A 19,891-nucleotide genomic window follows, 5' to 3' on the forward strand; every position below is an offset into this window, starting at 1 on the left:
AGTAATCTTTTACAAGGAGTGTTCTGTGATAGTCTTAATGACTTTTATAATATTCTTTAAAATTCATTAACACAGCATTTGAATTTTCAAGTCAGACTTTTTCTGACAGAAAGGCAGTCTAAGTTGGTTATTTGAGATGGTTGGTTATTTGAGACGGTGGATTAAATCTGGTTTTGAATAATTATATATTTAATGAAATATCTATTATGATAAAAATATATTTAGAACATTAATCCTACCCAAATATATCTGAAAAGGTGTTTTGAAGGTAGTAGGTTGGATTTTCCAACTGGATTATTTTACTGGATCAAGTAGTTTTTCTAAGTGAAAAACTAACAGGTACAATTAATAATCATTTGATAGTCTTGGTAAAGCCTGTTGGGTTTAAATGCCCAAATTTGAGAATGAACAATTCTAAATAACAAAGTCTTCTAAAAGTCAGGCAGCTTCTAATTCTCTGTTTTCAACAAAAATAAACAATAAGCTAATCGTGTCAACTGAAAGCTAACTAAAGACAATGTGACTTTTAGTATTGAATTTAAAGAACTGAATAAAACTATTTTGATAAAGCTACTTCCATTCCCATCTCTTTATTTAGGAGCTATTTTTCAGCATCTACATAGATAGAAATAAAAGACATAAATAAAATTGACACTGAACCCTCTTTCATTCTAGCAATGCCATAATCATCCAAGGGCACATAAACTAATCAGAAAAATTAATCACATTAAAAGAGGACTTTTCCCCCCTTTTTATTGAATTTATTGGGGCAACGCTGGTTAACAAAATTATACAGGTTTCAGGTGCACAATTCTACAACATATCATCTGTACACTGTATTGTATGTTCACCACCCCAAGTCAAGTCCATCACCATTTATCCCCCCATACCCTCTTCCTTTAAAAAATATTTTGTCATTTTAGTTGCAAAAAAGTATGACAGTAATCAATATGACCTTCGGGTATAAAAATATATAGTAAATCCTATGGCAACAAACTCCACGAATATGAAAATCTGGTCTAGTGGAACTGGCCCCCATCCTCCAACCCAGGCCCCCATTCCCAACACTTTAAGTTTCTCTGGAGAAGGCATGTGGTATTAGTGGTGGTGGTTAGAAAGTGATGGCCTTGTGATCAATGGGGACTTTCTCAATTTAGTGAGCAGTCAGTTTGTACAATAAGTTTTAGTACCTTAAAAAAAAAAGTTTTGCCCTAACCGGTTTGGCTCAGTGGATAGAGTGTCGGCCTGCGGACCCAAGGGTCCCAGGTTCGATTCCGGACAAGGGCATGTACCTTGGTTGCGGGCACATCCCCAGTAGGGAGTGTGCAGGAGGCAGCTGATCGATGTTTCTCTCTCATCGATGTTTCTAACTCTCTATTCCTCTCCCTTCCTCTCTGTAAAAAATCAATAAAATATATTTTTTAAAAAGTTTTACTACCTTTACTTTTGTCCTTTCTGTGATAGTATAGGCTAAAACATACTTTTAAAAAATTATTATTAGCCCTAGCTGGTTTGGCTCAGTGAATAAAGTGTTGGCCTACAGACTGAAGGGTCCCAGGTTCAATTTCAGTCAAAGGCACATGTCTGGGTTGCGGGCTCGATCCCCAGTAGAGGGTGTTCAAGAGGCAGTCGATCAATGATTCAATCTCATCATTGATGCTTCTATCTCTCCCCTCTCCCTTCCTCTCTGAAATCAATAAAAATATATTTTAAAAATATTATTATGGCAGTAATATGACCCTGTATTTTCACAATTCGATTTTTGGGTCCTAGCTAGGTATTATATTTTATCATATTAGAATAAAATCTTGTGGAAAATTTGCAATGAAAACATAAGATCAAAGAGAAAAAGAAAAGATGTAAAATTTTAAATATATTTATGTATTTTCTATATGGTTGATGGTATTAGGACTTCATTGGATATATTTGAAAGAGTGATGAACACTTTTTAAAAATGTCAATATTTATTCTATGCTGGAAATTATATCTTTTGCCAATATTTAAGAACAGCATCTAATGTGCAAAGGAACAGAATATCTTTTTAAAACTATTTTTTTTAAAGTGATTTGCACAGGGAGTGCTTGTGAAAAACAAAAAGTTTAAAAATCGCTGCTTTAGAAAGAGGAAACTTAAGCAATGACCCTTTTCAAGGCCAAAGATACTAGGAGCAAATACTTTTTTATCAGCAGTACATAGACTGAACAACTAGGAAGGAGAGCTTAACATTTGTTTGCTTTTTCTGGCCCCTAGAGGGAAAGCCAAGCATAGACAGGATTAAGCATTTCTGTTATTGAGTTGGAGTCTCTAAAAATGCATTTATGAACCATAGTTACAGGGAAGGGACAGCTCATATCTCTAATTCTACCCCGGCAGCAATTCCTTCTTTATCAGAGAGTAGTCAAGACCTAAGCTCTGTACCCTCTGCAATTTCAGGAAAAGGTGCTGACCTCCTGGAATATATTTTATCACCACTAATCATTTTTAACCAAGCATCCCTTATGTGTTAGGTTCTAGGGATACAACGTGTAAAAACCCCCACTTGAGGAATTTACAATCTCATTAGAGAAACAGAAAAAACACTGCGATCAATACAAATCTGTGTAATACAAATTAAGGGGCCAATGAGTATAACAGAAAATGTAATGAACAGCCCAACCAGTATGGCTCCGTGATTGAGCATCGACGTGTGAACCAGGAGGTCACAGTTCAATTCCCGGTCAGGGCACATACCCGAGTTGCAGGCTCCATCCTCAGTGGGGGGTGTGTAGGAGGCAGCCAATCAATGTTTCTCTCTCTCTCCCCCTCTCCCTTCCTCTGAAATATATACACTGAGTGGCCAGATTATTATGACCACCTGACGTTTGTGGGCCAATTAGCCATACACTGCATCGTATGGGATATGGAAGCCGAAGGCCTGTTCGAACACCTTTGATGTCTGCAGTTACCAAGACAAAACGTCTCCAGCCGTAACCAGTTTGGCTCAGTGGATAGAGCGTCGGCCTATGGACTGAAAGGTCCCAGGTTCGATTCCGGTCAAGGGCATGTACCTTGGTTGTGAGCACATCCCCCGTGGGGGGTGTGCAGGAGGCAGCTGATCGATGTTTCTAACTCTCTATCCCTCTCCCTTCCTCTCTGTAAAAAATCAATAAAAAATATATTTTAAAAAAAAGTCTCCAATTTGCACAGGAACACAAGGATTGGACAGTCGAGCATTGGAAAAAAGTCATGTGGTCCGATGAATCACATTTCCAGTTGCATCATGCAGATGGCAGAGTGAGAATTTGGCAGAAACAACATGAAAGCATGCATCCTACATGCATGAGTACAACGCTTCAAGCTGGTGGGGGCAGTGTTATGGTTTGAGGCATGTTTTCCTGGCATGATTTGGGCCCTTTGTGAATTGGAGATGTTTTATCTTGGTAACTGCAGACAGCAAAGGTGTTCGAACAGGCCTTTGGCTTCCATATCCCATACAATGATGCGGTGTACAGCTAATTTGCCTACAAACATCAGGTGGTCATAATAATCTGGTCACTCACGTTCAAATATATCCCATGTTCAAAGGGTGTTAAATCGCGTTGTTTACCCATATCTTCAGAAAAAAATCACTTCTACTGTTGTGGTAAACAACCTGCTTCCCTATTTATAATGGTCTGGCCCTTTAGCAACTTCAGCGCGAAATTATAGCTAATTTGCCTACAAATGTCAGGTGGTCATAATAATCTGGCCACTCAGAGCCTGTGTGTGTGTGTGTGTGTGTGTGTATAAAATGTAATGAACAAATGAAGTTATTGCCAAAGGTCAGGATAGTCTGGGAAGAAGAAGACTGGAATCCAAGTAGGTCTCTAAAAAACCAGGACCAAGACAACAAGATTGATGGGCTAATTTGCTGGGGACAGAAGTAGGACGGGGTAGGTGTGATGCAGGTATGACGGTGACAGGAATAGTGATGAGTCCAGAGCAGATGGCTGCTATGAAACTTGGAAGGAACATAGAAACCAGACTGCGGAAGGTCTTAAATGCCAAAGGAGAGCTGTGTGTTATGAGAAATGTGAAGGTTTCTGAGATCAATATGCAACATTTTAGGAATCTTTTTTTAAAAAATAAGTCATATAGGAAGAGACAGCAAGAGAGATAGATGAGTCAGTTGCATTTTAGCAATAGCCTGGGTAGCTAGGATGGAAGCAGCCTGTTGCAAGGATACTGTGAATGAAAAATAAAGGTCATTGTGCTAAAAGGGGCGGGTAAACCACAAGTAATTCCCAGGTTTCATTCCCTATGATAATCACTGTCCCACTGACAATAAATCCAAAAGGAAAGCAGGTTTATGTTTGAAGGAGCAGGGCCAGCAGGCAAATGAAGGGGAAGGCTCAATCTCCAACTCATTGGCCAACACCAACTATACAGAAAATCATACATTTTCTCCTATTTTGTTCTCTTGCTCAATACAGGGGGGAAAGAATTAGTATTCTAAACTGGTCATTGATCATACTGTACCCACAATGATTTATCAATAATCACCCTAAATAAAGAAATTTTCCTTGAGAATATTCAAAAACAGATCTAGCTAACACCTCAGACTCATCAGCCTCTTTCTTACTCGTCTTGCTGCATGATTCATAAAAACAATTACCTCTACCCTTCAGCCCCTCATCAGCCAAGCTTAAGTCCTTTGACCTGTCTCATTACAGACTCATTATAGTTCTCACTTTCAGCACACTGGGAAAATTTTAGAACATAAATCTTTTTCCTTTCCCACTGACCCCAGTCTCCAACAAGCCTTGTAAGCTTGCTACTTTTGAAGTTAACAGTATCTGTATGTTTGTTCCATTCAAAGAATGAACATCAAATTATTTCCTGATATAGACTTAGTACAATCAGACGATGAAAGTGTCTAGTTTAAAATGCAGCAGGAAGATGTCCAGACTATGTAGGACAACATATCTGTTCACAGAATATCAAATGAGCTGGTCTATCAGGGGAGGTGGCACAGTGAAGGGTAAAAGTGCAAGGCTCAACTCAGACTGCCTAAGTTTGAAACTCCCACTACTTCAACTCTGGCAAGCTTAACCTCTCTGAACCTCAATTTTTCCATCTGTAAAATGGAGATAATCCTGCAGGATTCCACATTAGGAGAAATTCTTACTGTACCTTAGCATCCTTACTACAGTTATTTCTCATTTACTGACGGAACCTTATATTGCTCTAGGTCAGTGGTTCTCAACCTCTGGCCCTTTAAATACAGTTCCTCATGTTGTGACCCAACCATAAAATTATTTTCGTTGCTACTTCATAACTGTAATGTTGCTACTGTTATGAATCGTAATGTAAATATCTGATATGCAGGATGGTCTTAGGCGACCCCTGTCAAAGTGTCGTTCGATCACCAAAGGGGTTGCGACCCACAGGTTGAGAATCGCTGCTCTAGGTCAAAGAGGGAGGAATAGGCAAACCTTTTCTGCAAAGGGTGAGGCAGTGATATTTTCCGCCCTGCTGGCCAGATGGTCTCTGTTGCAACTACTCAACTGTGCTATTGTGGCACAAAGCAACCAGACAGCATGCAAACAAATGAGCATGGTAGCTGTGTTCCAATACTTTATTTATAAAAACTGAAATTTAATCTCATATATTTCATATGCTAAAGTACAGCTTCCTGTGACACCCATCATAAACTGAAATGGCATAAAGCGAAGAGTATACCCACTTCCCCAAAACTCACATTATGCCACTTTGCTTTTACCAAAGACCTGCTTTAATATGGTAACAGTTTTCGTAAAAGCAAAAATCTTTGGTTTCACTCAGCTAGTGAAAACAGGTACTAATGTAGGTCTCCTATAAAAGCCAAGAGGCATAATGTGGACTTTCAGAACGTAAAGGATACCGATATCATTCTCTCTTAACTTTTTTCAGCCATTTAAAAATGTAAAAGCCATACTTAGTTTGCAGGCCATAGAAAAACAGTCGGGGGACCAGATTTGGCCTATGGGAGGGAGTCTGCCAGCCCCTGCTCCAGATTAACCAGTTTATGGGCTTTGGAAGCTTTCTGGGGGCAGGGAAATTGAAATACAGGTTCATGATGCAGAAGAGGAAACTTCTAAGTATAATTTTTAAAAAGGACATTTAAAGCTGTCATTCACTTATTAACACTAAACTTGACTATGGGCAAGGCACTTTTGGAATCACACACCGTGGGAATCAAAGATGGAGAAGTCCTAGTCCCTGCTCCCAAGGAATGCACGCTTCTTCACAGCCTAGATACTGAAAGTCTTCCTTCAAAACACAATCTATCCAATCTATCCAATTTTGCAGCACATACAGGCATATTCATATAAGGGGCAGGTAGCTGCTCTGGTTACCCCACCTACAGCCTACGCCAAACCTAGTTATCCTGACCACCCTGCTTCCTCCTGTCTTCGATTTTACTACCAGTTCTTTTCCTCTCCCCCAAATTACTCTGTTTTGCATGATCATTGGGGATATCGTGATATACTAAAGAGAACAAGACAACTGGCCCCATCTTTAAAAAATGACCATAAAGTAGCCTTCAGTGATACCATGTCCCTTTTAATAGATAATATGTTAGTGGCGCCTATGGTTTTTCATTTCAATCCAGGTAGAAATTTGTCCCTAAGGAACAGGTTAAACAGATTTATTTTGGGGCAAAAAAAAAAAAAAGACCTCAGAAAAGATTTTTTCCCAGCAAATGTTTTCAAGTATTTTATCCAAAAGAACACAAAACAAACCACGGACAAAATACAGTGCTCTGGTATATACCTCAGTTGGTTCTAAAGATTGTGCATCTGAAATAATACAACAGAAACCTAGTATCTCAATGTATCAGAACAAGTGAAAAGTAGAGAGCAAAAAATTAACATAGCTGATTGTTAAAGAAAAAAACAAAAGGTTTTTTGTAAAGAATAAATAATATTAATATCATTATAGTATATAGTATATATTACAATACTAAAGAAAATAAAACCTGACAATAAATTATTATTATTGATTTTCTGAAATACTAGATGGCATTCATCTCTTAAGCATTTCCCTTGCAAAAATCAAAAAGTATAAAGTAGTATTCCCTATGTTTAATTTCATCTCATCAGAACAGGCATGATTAACAGTTTCAGCAAAATCCAATGAAAAGTCCACTTGGCCCAACCTGCGTGGCTCAATGGTTGAGTGTTGACCTATGAACCAGGAGGTCACAGTTCAATTCCCGGCCCGGGTCGGGTGGGGCATGCAGGAGGCGGCCAATCATGATTCTCTTTCATCATTGATATTTCTATCTCTCTGTCCTTCCTCTCTGAAACCAATAAAAATATATTAAAAACAAAAGTCCAATTGACACCAGTTATATCAAATTGGAGGGAAGGGCAGAGACTCAACAAAGCAATTAACAATGAGTTCAGAGGAACGTGAGGTCAGCAAGATGAAGGGCTAGGCAGTTCCAATGCTCATCTTCCCACAAAAACAATAAACTACAAACCAACAAGGGCAAGGGATGGGGAAAATGGGATGACGTAGGACAAAGGGTACAGACTTTCAGTTATAAAAAGAATAAATTCTGAGGATCTAATGTACAACAAGGTAACAATGGTTAATTAAACAGTATTATATCCTTGAAAGTTGCTGAGACCTTAGGAATTCTTACCACCAAAAAAAAAAAAAAAATATGAGGTGATACATGTGTTAACTATTTTGATCTTGGTAATCCTTTTACAATGGGTATCAAATGATCACATTTACACTTTAAATATGTACAATTATATTTGTCCATTATTTCTGCATAAAGTCTAGAAAAATGAATTAGGACTATAAAGCATCACCAGATAAAATATTTGGTTGAGCCTAAGGATATTGAGAGCTTATAATGTTGAGGTCTTAACAATAAATATAAAATGAGCTTCTTGGTACTTGGGTACTTAGCAAAAAGAAAAATCAGCAAAGAAATTGGCAGCTTGACTTCAAAAGAAACAAAAAAGGAGGTCAAGGTAATATTTCTTTGTCATTCTCAGATTTCCCACTTGCAGCTTCAGCTATTGATGAGCAACTCTGGAAGCTGGTGAAAGGTAATTCCAGTTTTGCCATGGCCATGAATTTGAATTCTATGGTAATGTGGTTAATGTGGCAAAATCACCCAAGGAGTTTGTCAAATGGATCTCCTAGCATCCACATTTCAATAGTGATTTGCTATTCTCTGCCATGGCACAGTAGCTCAGCAAGTATTTGAAGGAAATTCTTTAAAACTTTCAGTAATATCATATGGTATATTATATGGTGATATTTGTTATTCAAAAATCTCAGCATATATTCACTTCACCTCCAGAGTTTACTGTAAAAACCTAAAACTTCTAAATGTTTCACTATACTCCACATCAGTTTGTCTAAGGGCATCATATACCCCTGTGCCTTCTATTGTCCACCTGTTATTCTCTATTATGCTGATTCTACAAGTACTGCCCAAGGGCAGAAATTCATTCTTTTAAGTAAGAACCCTACAACACTGTGTATATTTTCATACCAAGAAAAATACCTACTTTTATCCTATCCATCAGGGTTGAAAAACCTCTATAAAATTCATTTGATTATAACACATAAATCATTAAAATAAAGTAGCATCACAATTATTAAAAAAGAAAAAAGCAATGTCAATGAAAATGCTCCATGGGAAAAAATGCCAATGAAATTGTTCATGAAAGCTATAGGGGAAAATGCAAGTCTGAAAATACGTATTTTTAGCTTCTAAATAAAAAGAGTTTTCCTTTCTCAACTCTGTGAACACATTTTTGTTTTTACAACTAGTTAAAAATTAACTATTCAATATTTAGTGGTCACTATGTAAAATCAGTTTTTAATAATTAAAACATGGTAGAAAGCATTACTTGACTTTATTAACCTCACTCACAATGTTGAATACAAATGAAAAATTATGACCCTTAGTTTTTAAGTCTACTTCAAAGCATGGTCTCTTAGATTTAAGAATTAGGGCAGATATATGTCATGAGAAGGAGTGGAATCAAAAAGCCAAGTCCCCAAATCCCACTGATTTATCTGTGTATTATAAAGTCTGAGGTATAGCCCTGATATTCCTTTAAATGGTACTTTCTTCTGACTTGCCATTGTCATCAGTGCTAAATTTTTAACCAGACCCTATAATCTATCACAAGTCTTACAATTATAAATTGAAAACAAACACAGACAAGTATGTGTACCAAGTACTTTATGAAATTCACCACAAACAGTTGAACTTCACATATAAACTTCAAAAATCAATAGGACTATAATATTCTTAGAAACCAAAAGCTATATAAGGTCCACCTTCCAACCTTTTCTGCAATTAAGAAATAATTTGATCTAATGATGTTAATGTAGAAATACATTATATATTTTAACTCAGTAAGAGATGACAATCAAAGGGAAACTCAATAAACCTTTGCATTTAAAACCAAAAGAAACACATCTTAGACACCTTAAACTATAAAATTCAGTTCTAAAGGAACTGTTACTGTGTAACAATTACTGCTCATATAAAAGTGCTGGTGACAAATAATTCAATATGCCCTCTCCACAGAATCTGTTCACGTATATGTATCTATAACTGTAAATAAGATTTTATATCTAAGGTGCTTAAATTTTGCACTGCAAGACTAGTTCAATAAGTATTCATCTGCTACCCCTTTGTAGCAACTCCAGTTATAGTGAATGATCCATGGGCAAAAGGCAAAAATGCTGTTATTTTCTAGAATGTGGCATTTGTGGAGGTGGAGCGCCCTCTATTGGTAATGAGGAAGACACACTCATTAACTGTCCTGCATGCATTTTTTCATTAATTCGGAGTTCGCATCCATCCTGAAGCATTCGAACTGCTATTCGGGCAATATTCTTGGAGTCATCAAGGCCACTGTGTGGCCGCCCATCATAATCCATTCCTAGTTTTTCAAGCATTATTGTCAGCTTGGTTTGGCCTCTAGGAACCTGAAAAATAAACAAACAATAAATAATTCTTTATTATTCTAACTGTGACTATGAAGTAAAAAAATAAGAAAGAAAATTAATAGTAATAGCTAAATAAAGTTAAGCAAAGGGCAAATACTCCTGGTTAAAGTAAATTAATAATACAAACCTCCATGGCTCTAGTATTTTGGATGAAAATATATATTGACAGGTGAAATCCTCAAGACATCTAAAAAGTTTACAGTTTTATAATTTAACAAATCATTTATAAAAGGAAATGTGTTGTTCTTCTAAACTGAAGCTCTACCATTTTAACCCAAACTAATTCTTTTTCACATGGTATTTTTCTGTAATGTATTATTTTACTTGAATGACTCCTTAGACACAGATACCAAACATATCTGGCTCAGTTGGTTGGAACATCGTCCCGTGCACCAAAGGGTCTCAGGTTCGATTCCTAGTCAGGGCACATACCCAGGCTGTGGGTTAAGTCCCGGGTCAGGGCATGTATGGGAGGCAACTGATCAATGTTTCCCTCTCACATTAATGTTTGTTTCTCTCTCTCCCTCTCCCTTCTTCTCTCTTTAAAGTCAATAGAAAACATATCCTTGGTGAGAATTTTTAAAAAAAGAATGAAAGACAATGCCATGTATTTTTCAGCCTATTTAAATACCCGCTCCATTTAGATCAGTGGTCGGCAGACTGCGGCTCAGCAAACCGAGGCTCGCGAGCCACATGCGGCTCTTTGGCCCCTTGAGTGTGGCTCTTCCACAAAATACCGATTTCTGCACATGGGCCACGAAGTTTCAATCGCACTGTACGTGCGCGTCCGCACGTGATATTTTATGCAAGAGCCACACTCAAGGGCCCAAAGAGCCACGTGTGGCTCGCGAAGCCGTGGTTTGCCGACCACGGATTTAGATAAATATAAAAATCTCACACACTCCTTAAATTTCACTTTTGAGAATCACTATACATCAATTGGTTGCCTCCTGCACAGGCCAGGGAGGAGCCTGCAACTGATGTACATGCCCTTGACCAGAATTGAACCCAAGGCCAATAGAGTGTCCGCAGGCCAACACTCTATCCACTGAGCCAAACCGGCTAGGGTAGAATTACATTTTAAATGTATGGTAATACCAGATGCTGGCAAAAACGTGAAACAATTATCAATTCATATATTCTTCAGGTGAAAAGTGCAAACTGATGTAACTCCTTTGGAAAACTCTATTTGCATTATCTAGTAATGCCAATGATACACATGTCCTATACCCAAGCAATTCCACTCCTAGGTTTATAGCCTAGAGAAATGAGTGCACAAAAACACAAGAAGACATACACAAGAATGTTCCTAGCACTACTGTTCATAAAAGCCTCAAACCGAAACCCAAATGGCCAGCCAAAGTACACCAGATAAACTCTGGTATATTCACACAATGGGATTCTCAATAAAATAAATGTGCTACAGCCAAATACACAACATGGAAAATCTCAACCATAATGTTGAGGGAAAAGCAAAATAAACAAAACAGTCAGTATGGTGCTAATTATATCATGTTCAAAAATAGGCAAAACCTAACTTTATGATATAAAGAAAAACATATACATATTAAGGCTGTACACAAAAGCAAGAAAATGATTCCTATTAAAAGTATGGATTAGGGGAGCTCTGGGAGGAAGGGGGATGAATAAGTAGAAATTACAAGGGATTTCACTTTAAACAACCTGTCAAACTCCACTTTTCTGTATTCATAGTTCTCAGTTTTAAGAAATGTTAAAACCACACTCCAAAAACATTTTAAAACAAACAACTTTTCTCATGAACCTACTTTAGGATGTGCTTCACCAAAATGAAGTAGTAAAAGAAGAAAGATGAGAGAGATGATAGAGAAGAAAAGGAAATCTCCTAGATGATTTTAGAAGCCTGAACAACAAATAGTTCAGATCAGAACAGGATTAAAGGCTCCAGGAAGTTATTCCCCAAAGGAAAAACAAAAAAAACAGACAGACTACAGATGCTGAGAAGTGATTTACCGTTTCAATGGAAAGGAACAGGATAAGAAAACTAAAGAAGTTGATTATTAAATCTGAGGAAAAGCTATGAACACAATCCATCATCATCTATAATAGTAAAAGTGTAATATGCTAATTAGACGAGATGTCCTTCCGGATGAAGCCGGAGCTGTGAGGGAAGCCTGGGTCCCGGGTGCCAGAGGGAAACCAGTGCCAGCAGCTGGGGGAAGGAAGGCCTACTCTTGCATGAATTTCGTGCATCAGGCCTCTAGTAGGAATATAAGCACTGAATAATGATTCAATTGTAGAGATGATGTAACTATATCAGAAAGATGCAGGGAGAAGGACATGCAAAACAGTGGCTTTTCAAGAGAGCTAAATCTTCATCTTCCATTGCAGGAGCTTAATAGATACCTCAAACTGAAATTCAAGAAACAGTATAAACACATAATTTAGAAATATTAAGGTCAGTATTAGAAGAAATAGCTTTAAAAAGTTGAAAGTGTTTGTCTCAGGAGAACAGAAACCAGTACTGATAAGGGCCATGGTGGAAAACTGCCAACTGTTAACAGCTTTGCAATATTATATTTTAAAAATTTTCATTTAATAAATGTTTTACATGTATTCAATTTGATAAAATTAAAATTCGGTGGTGATTAACTGTTCCACAAACAATCCACATATTGAATACCCCAACAGTTTCAAACCTGTTATTGACAATCATGTTAACCCACTTACATTACAGATTAAAAGAAAAAACAGCTTCTCTTTCTAAACTCATATGAACATAACTAATTTGGAATCTGAAAAGTAACAACTAATTATATGGTCTTTTCCTGTGAAAAGCACCTAGTAAATCATAACTTAATGTGCATGCAAAACATAATAAACTTATCAACAGCTTAAAAATATAATCAAAATATAGAAATTGTTACCTTGTAAAAGTTTCCATATGACTTTCGAATATTGATCCACTTTTTAGCAAAAGGAGGATATTTGAGCCTGCTGAGCCGGCACTGAATGTTCAGGAACTTACTCATATCCCACGAACTTGTAAATCAAAAATAGGAAATAAATGGATAAAATAAATGCTATACTATATTTATAAATGAGTATTTTAACTCATTCTGTTTTTTATTTACACGACACCTTTCTTTCTTATATTTACACATAACATAGAGCTTAGGAAATTAAAATCTCTTCTTCTAAAATACTAATTCAAAAATAAACTAACAAAAAATAATAAGTTGGGTATATCAAATTTTTTTCACAATCTATTAGAGTTATCTTGATTATTTTTATGGTTCTGATTATCTAGGCAAACCTCTATCTTGTTGAGTATTTTTTCATAATTCTAAAATAATTCTGCTAAGCTTACTTTTAGTGTCAGGTTTATCATATTGGGAAGTTTTGTGAGGGTATATTTTGAAATACAACAAAAACAAATGAACAAAATACCTGAAAGACATAAAAGGAGCTGGTATCAGGTAGTTAGAATACAATTTGGTCTGTTACAGTATGTTCCTAAAATACTAATCAACCTGTGTAATTAAATAGGAGAATATGGACTGTATAATGCGGAAACTGTGTTGGTTTAATACGTGGGTTTTACTAGCCAGAGGGAGTCAGAATGATAGCAGTCAAACTTATAACCTTCAGCAGAAAAAAAAACAAAACAACTCTCAACTCAGCTACTGTACCAGCAACAGGAGTACTTTCAAATGTATTTTAAGAAAATTAAAAATAAGTGCCTGTCCCAGAATCCCATTGCTTCCATGTGTAATATCCTCTCATGCAACTTCAGTAAAGTCCCCACCTACGGAGATGCTTGCCTGGCTGTCCAAATTACGTCTGGAGTTATCAATTACTGCCTTTATTAGTGCTCTGGTTAATTGCACAGGTTATGAATGGTCTGTCCCAGAATGTGAGGTTTTTACAGAATCGCACACACTGTCACAACAAAAACATCTGTATACTTGAGCAGGAACACTGATCATTCGTGTTTGAAATCAATGAGATTTCTAAAGAGGTCCATCAACATTTTCCCATGCATTGTTAAAACATCATTACAATGTGATTAAAAGCAATGCTCTTTCCTTGTTGTATGTAAGGGTCTCTAAACCCTTTATGTAGGTGACATCATAGCTGTAGTGTACAATCTGTCCACAGTTTGAAACAGAAGTTGTTTAGAACTTCCTTCTTGAACCTGAATAGCATTATGGGAGGAGCTGCCTTGGCACAGCTTCTTTTGATGTTCCTCATTTCCCAGTTAGTCTTTCATTTCACAAATGCCTTTGGAGCATACATGTTTAACTCAACACTACAGTAAGCGCTATATGAAAGACCACCAAGTAGCCAAAGTCCCTGCTCTGAGAGGATTTTTAATCTCTTTGCAAACATAAGTCTTATGTACACAAAGTTTAGATATCAGAATATTTAGTCAGATGTTAATATGAATGGTACACATCAGAGAGGTTTTTATATGATTTCAAGAAAAAAAGAATCAATGTCAATTGGAGTGTCTGGAGTAAACATGTGGTAGGCTTTGAATAATAACAAAGAAGCGGTAAAGGAAGAGAGCCTTCCAGTAGAGAGAAAAGCGTAAGTACATAGAAAAGGATAAACCATGTGATCCATGGGCCAGCCTGACTAAAGTAAAAAAGAATGGCAGGTACCTTAGCTACACAGGGAGGGCAACATTAGATGAGAGATCCTTGAACCCAAGACTGAAGAGTTGGACTTTTCTGAGCAAGAAAGTGTCCTTATGTGAAACAGTTTTAGTTTCACATATTAATATGTATCTTTTTCTATCCTTCCAGTCTTGGATTAGACTGTTTTTCATTGCTTTCAATGATAACAAAAGGAAAAATATTGTCTCCTTTAGTAAAGAACATTCTTATGGTTATTCTAAAAGTTAAATAAGGACATCCTTAATCTTAAAAAGTAGATAAAAGTATTATAAATTTTCCTACTTACCCATCTGTTAATATGCAATACTTATACTTTGTTCCTAATTCCTTCAATTTCATCCAGTCAATTACTTTTTTCAGTACCTGAGGGAAGGTATCAGCTCTGTCTACCTGATCCTGAGGATATAAAAGTAAAATACACAAAAATCAGAGTAGCAACAGGTAGTCATACAAAATACCCAGACACAAACACTGGAGGGAAAGGAACAGAATGAGAGTCTTATCTATGATGTTTTAAATTCTTCATGATTTCCTTGGCTGAGATACACCTAACATTTCATTTTTAAGATAATTAAAAATTGTTTCTAGCCAAGTATTAGGGACTACTTTCAAGTGAAGCACATAATCCTCCCAAAATTAAGACTTAAGATCATCCTCAATGGTTCTCTTTTTTGTAGACCTCAACCTAGCAGCTTACCAATTCTCTGGAGTAGAGAAAAGGGAAATCTCTTCTCGCTGAAAGCCATAGCCCTCTACACTAATCTATCTCAAAGCTCACATCTTTCTACCACATACTACATACCACTGCCAAACTGATCTTCCTAAAATGTAAATCTTACCCATCACATCACTTTCATACTTAAAATCCTCCAAACACTCTCCAAGGCTTTCAGGATAAAAAGACACACAAGACTCTTCATAACATGGCATGTCTCAGCTACCACTTTAGGTTTATGTGGGAGCATATGCCTGTGAACATCATGAACTACTTACAATCCTGCTGTTACACCTAAAATGCCCATTCTTTTCCACCTACTGACCTATCATGACTCAGCCCAAGTTCACCAACGTGAGCAAGTTTCTCCCAGGACAGCCCCTCTGTCACAGGAAGCCCTTTTCTTAGATGCCTAAGATACCCTGATGAAACACTAACTTACTTGTCAGCCTTCCTAACCATATTGTGACCACTGGTTTCTTCTTTGTGTCCTCCTGAATATAGATTGTTAACTGAACTGAGAGAGAGACTGACTTGACCATCTTTGTAGCCCTAGTACCTTGGCAAATAGTATAGTAGGCTCTCAAATATTTGTTGAGTGAGTGAATGAATGAATAAATAAAGGAACTAAATAAATGAACAAAGGGCCTACCACATTAGAATACAACCAGAAATCAGAGACTAAAAAAATTAACTATACTGTATATAAAGTCAGGTTGATAACAGATATATTTTTAAACTTTAGCCCCAAGTTCAGCACAGTAACACTTATTTTACTAACACTGCAAACAAATGAATCTTTAGATTCATCATTACAACTCCTTCAAAGGAAAAGTTGAGAAAAATTTTAGATACAGAATTTGCTTTTCTATTTCTTAAACATTACAATATGAAAAATCTTTACCAAGCAAAGTACCTATTAACTTAAACTATGAAATAAATCGCTAATTTCAAAACAATTTTCAAACTCCTGAAAAAGGAACATAGAATTATAACCTGAGTAATTCCAGTTAAATTGATGCAGAAATCAGAAAGCTGGGTGTTAACCTCTGGTCTCACATACTGCTGAAACGTATCTTCCTATAAGGAAAGGACAGCAAGTTAATGTCTTTTTATGACTTAAGATACGTGACACATGATACGTAACAAATACAACCACATAAGATTATAACTATAGGTGCTTATGGCATAGAACTTCTAGTTTTAACAATTTAAGGGTACTTCCCTGTTCCCAAAGCACTCTGATTTTCCCCCTTATAATCCATTTTAATTAAGGCAGCACTGATAAATTCTCCAGAAACACTGATTTTTTATTTTAAAAATTATGTTTCAGTTTTAAAATTTTTACAATAAAGCAAGTGTCTGCAAGCAAGCCAGCAAACTGAAGTTTAAATAAACATTTTCCAGAGAAACATGATGTAGATAATTTTGTTTGTAATATTTTGAAACTGTCAGACTATTAAATGCAACCTCTAATTCAAGATACTAAAAGCTTTTTAAATTATAATTCCTTTAAATACCAGTCTTCAGTTAAAATAAATTACCTCCAGACTACTGCTAACTCATTTACTCAATAGTCATTATACTAAGATTCCATTAAACTGAACTCTGAAGTCAAAATTTGACTCTATGATATCTCATAGTGTTGGGAGTAACTTTTGAGTAGATGAAATGTTATGATATATTATCTCTCAGATTTTACAAGGTGAACAATATTATTATGGAGAATTCCTGCTGACTTCCTGAACTAGTAACACAGATAACTAGTATCTAAAGCACATACATATTCACATGGCTAAGAAGCCTAGGTTATGAGAGTTGTTTCCCCCATAAACTTATCACCAGAAAGATGGCCAGTTCTAAGTTGAAAGGTGATTTCTGTAAATTATCATTTTCAGAGATCAGAGGATACATTAGCCTATAGCAGTGGTTCTCAACCCTGACTGCATATTAACTGAGCTTTAAAAATTATTGACGTCAGGGACCCCAGCATAAAACAACTAATCCAGAATCTCTGGGATAAGGGCCAGGCATCAGCACTTTTTTTCACAACCCAGGAGATTCTGAAGTCTAGCCAGATATGTGTTCTAAGCAAACAGAAAAAACACTATAATTTTAGCTACTGGAAAAAGAGAAAGCAGACTCTAAAATATTTTATTATAGCTTTTCTATTAATCAAGCTGATACAAAGCACACAGCGAGAGCAAAAGGCCCACTTAGAATTCTAATTCTAGCTGAAACAGCAATTGAGATCCTTTGCCTTACTAACCAATCCCAGAATAGTTACTGCTAAAAGTAAAATTAAAATATAACAATTCACTTACTATTTCTAAGGTACCAGTATTCAGTAAAACAACAGGAAATTCAATTATTTCATGTATGAACTCGGGTGGGTTACCCTCTTCACAAGTGGCTTCAAAGTCAATAATACAAATGTAGTCGTAGTAACTGTCAGCACAATTGTCCTCTTTCAACATCAGCTTCTGCTTCTTATAATAGTTTTTCAGCCTCTTCTTTAGTACATCCTTTACTCCTCTAGGGAAAATAATAAAATTAACTCTTAGGTGAATTTCATGGTCAAGAATCTGAACTCTTACCTGATGTCACTGGACTGAACACCTACAGTGACAGCATAATTTAGTAAATGTTAACTAAAATAAATGTAAAGAAAACAAGACTCAAAGCTCATTTAGCAAAGAACAAATTAAAATATTATGTTTAATACAGCATCAATATTTTCTTTTGCCAATACCTTTTCATTTTGTAGTATTTTTTCTTCAATATATTCTAGTACTTCGAACCGTAAGCCTTGCCAGCATACACCACCCACATAGCCATATTGTTTTAAGATTAAGATGACATACATGACACAAAAACTGAAAATAATATTGACTTATTCTACTAGCCAAATATAAATTTCAGAGTATAAAATTTCAAGTAAATTGAACATATTGTGCTATCTCTTTCTTTTGGTTTTTGCACATTAAACAACTAAAAAAATCCATATGAATATGAAAACATATGTGCCTAGTATATAAACCTGAATATCTGTTAATTAACTAGAAAAACTAATTCAGAAGGCACCTTAGGCCCTGGCAGGGTAGTTCAGTCGGGAGCAGCATCCCGATTCGCCTAGGGCAGTGATGGCGAACCTATGACACGCGTGGCGGAGCAGCATCCAGATTCGCCTAGGGCAGTGATGGCGAACCTATGACTCCTCTGGCACGCGAACTCGTTTTTTTGGTTGATTTTTCTTTGTTAAATGGCATTTAAATATATAAAATAAATATCAAAAATATAAGTCTTTGTTTTACTATGGTTGCAAATATCAAAAATTTTCTGTATGTGACACGGCACCAGAGTTAAGTTAGGGTTTTTCAAAATGCTGACACGCCGAGCTCAAAAGGTTCGCCATCACTGGCCTAGGTCACGGTTCAATCTCAAGTCAGAGCACATACAAGACTTAACCAATGAATGCTATTTATGTTCCACTTATTTATAGTGGAACAACAAATCAATATTTCTCTCTCAAAATCAATACATTAAAAAAAAAGATACCCTAGAGCAGTGATGGTGAACCTTTTGAGCTCGGCGTGTCAGCATTTTGAAAAACCCTAACTTAATTCTGGTGCGTGTCACATACAGAAAATTTTTGATATTTGCAACCATAGTAAAACAAAGACTTATATTTTTGATATTTATTTTATATATTTAAATGCCATTTAACAAAGAAAAACCAAAAAAAATGAGTTTGTGTGTCACCTCTGACACGCGTGTCATAGGTTCGCCATCACTGCCCTAGGCGAATCGGGATGCTGCTCCCGACTGAACTACCCTGCCAGGGCCTAAGGTGCCTTCTGAATTAGTTTTTCTAGTTAATTAACAGATATTCAGGTTTATATACTAGGCACATATGTTTTCATATTCATATGGATTTTTTTAGTTGTTTAATGTGCAAAAACCAAAAGAAAGAGATAGCACAATATGTTCAATTTACTTGAAATTTTATACCAGAAAAACATTATGATACTCAGTAAGTTCTTAATTAGATGTAGCTTTCTTAATTTACCATGGATAGAATATGATTTAGTAGATTTCAGTATTACAGGTATTTTTAAAATACATGTTCCAAAAATGGGGGGTGGGAAATGCTTGTTCTAAATAGGTAACAATGGCTGGTAATGGTGGTCTCCCACGTTCTTCAAACAGTATGTATTTCTTCAAAAAAATTAAGAGTAACAACCAGTGCTCAGACTTCCCTCAGTACCTATTGGTTGAGTCCTATAAATGGCTTGCAAATGCATAATGGCAGTAAAAAAGAGATCTTATTAATTAATGTGTAAGGACAAGTAAGGTATTTTGGTCACATCAGCAATTAGTGACTACTAAAAAAAATGTTTTTAACTTTTATTTTCCTTTCTAAACTACCACTGAAAAGCAACCCTGCCCATGAAAATATTGATAATTAACCAGTTAGTTGTTTTAAAATGAAATACCTTAATATATTTATTTATTGGCT

General features: G+C 36.1%; 1 protein-coding gene across 2 annotated transcripts in view; it reads right to left on the reverse strand.

The window, feature by feature from the left end:
* Nucleotides 1-8,869: 8,869 nt before the first annotated feature.
* ERI1 (exoribonuclease 1) overlaps nt 8,870-19,891 on the reverse strand; it is a 12,187-nt gene continuing 1,165 nt past the window's right edge. Inside the window, exons 1-6 of one of the 2 annotated variants that reach the window (XM_014537886.1) lie at nt 18,125-18,180; nt 17,697-17,907; nt 16,369-16,452; nt 14,944-15,053; nt 12,903-13,017; nt 8,870-9,975 (exon numbers count right to left, since the gene is read on the reverse strand). In XM_014537886.1, coding sequence (XP_014393372.1) covers nt 9,733-9,975; nt 12,903-13,017; nt 14,944-15,053; nt 16,369-16,452; nt 17,697-17,907; nt 18,125-18,132 — 771 coding nt within the window. In that variant the 5' untranslated portion in view covers nt 18,133-18,180 and the 3' untranslated portion in view covers nt 8,870-9,732. Of the gene's footprint in view, nt 9,976-12,902; nt 13,018-14,943; nt 15,054-16,368; nt 16,453-17,696; nt 17,908-18,124; nt 18,181-19,891 lie in introns of those variants that run through there. The other variant, XM_014537887.1, reaches the window with a different exon arrangement.

This window comes from Myotis brandtii, unplaced genomic scaffold, assembly GCF_000412655.1.
Source record: "Myotis brandtii unplaced genomic scaffold, ASM41265v1 scaffold185, whole genome shotgun sequence".
NCBI lineage: Eukaryota > Metazoa > Chordata > Mammalia > Chiroptera > Vespertilionidae > Myotis > Myotis brandtii.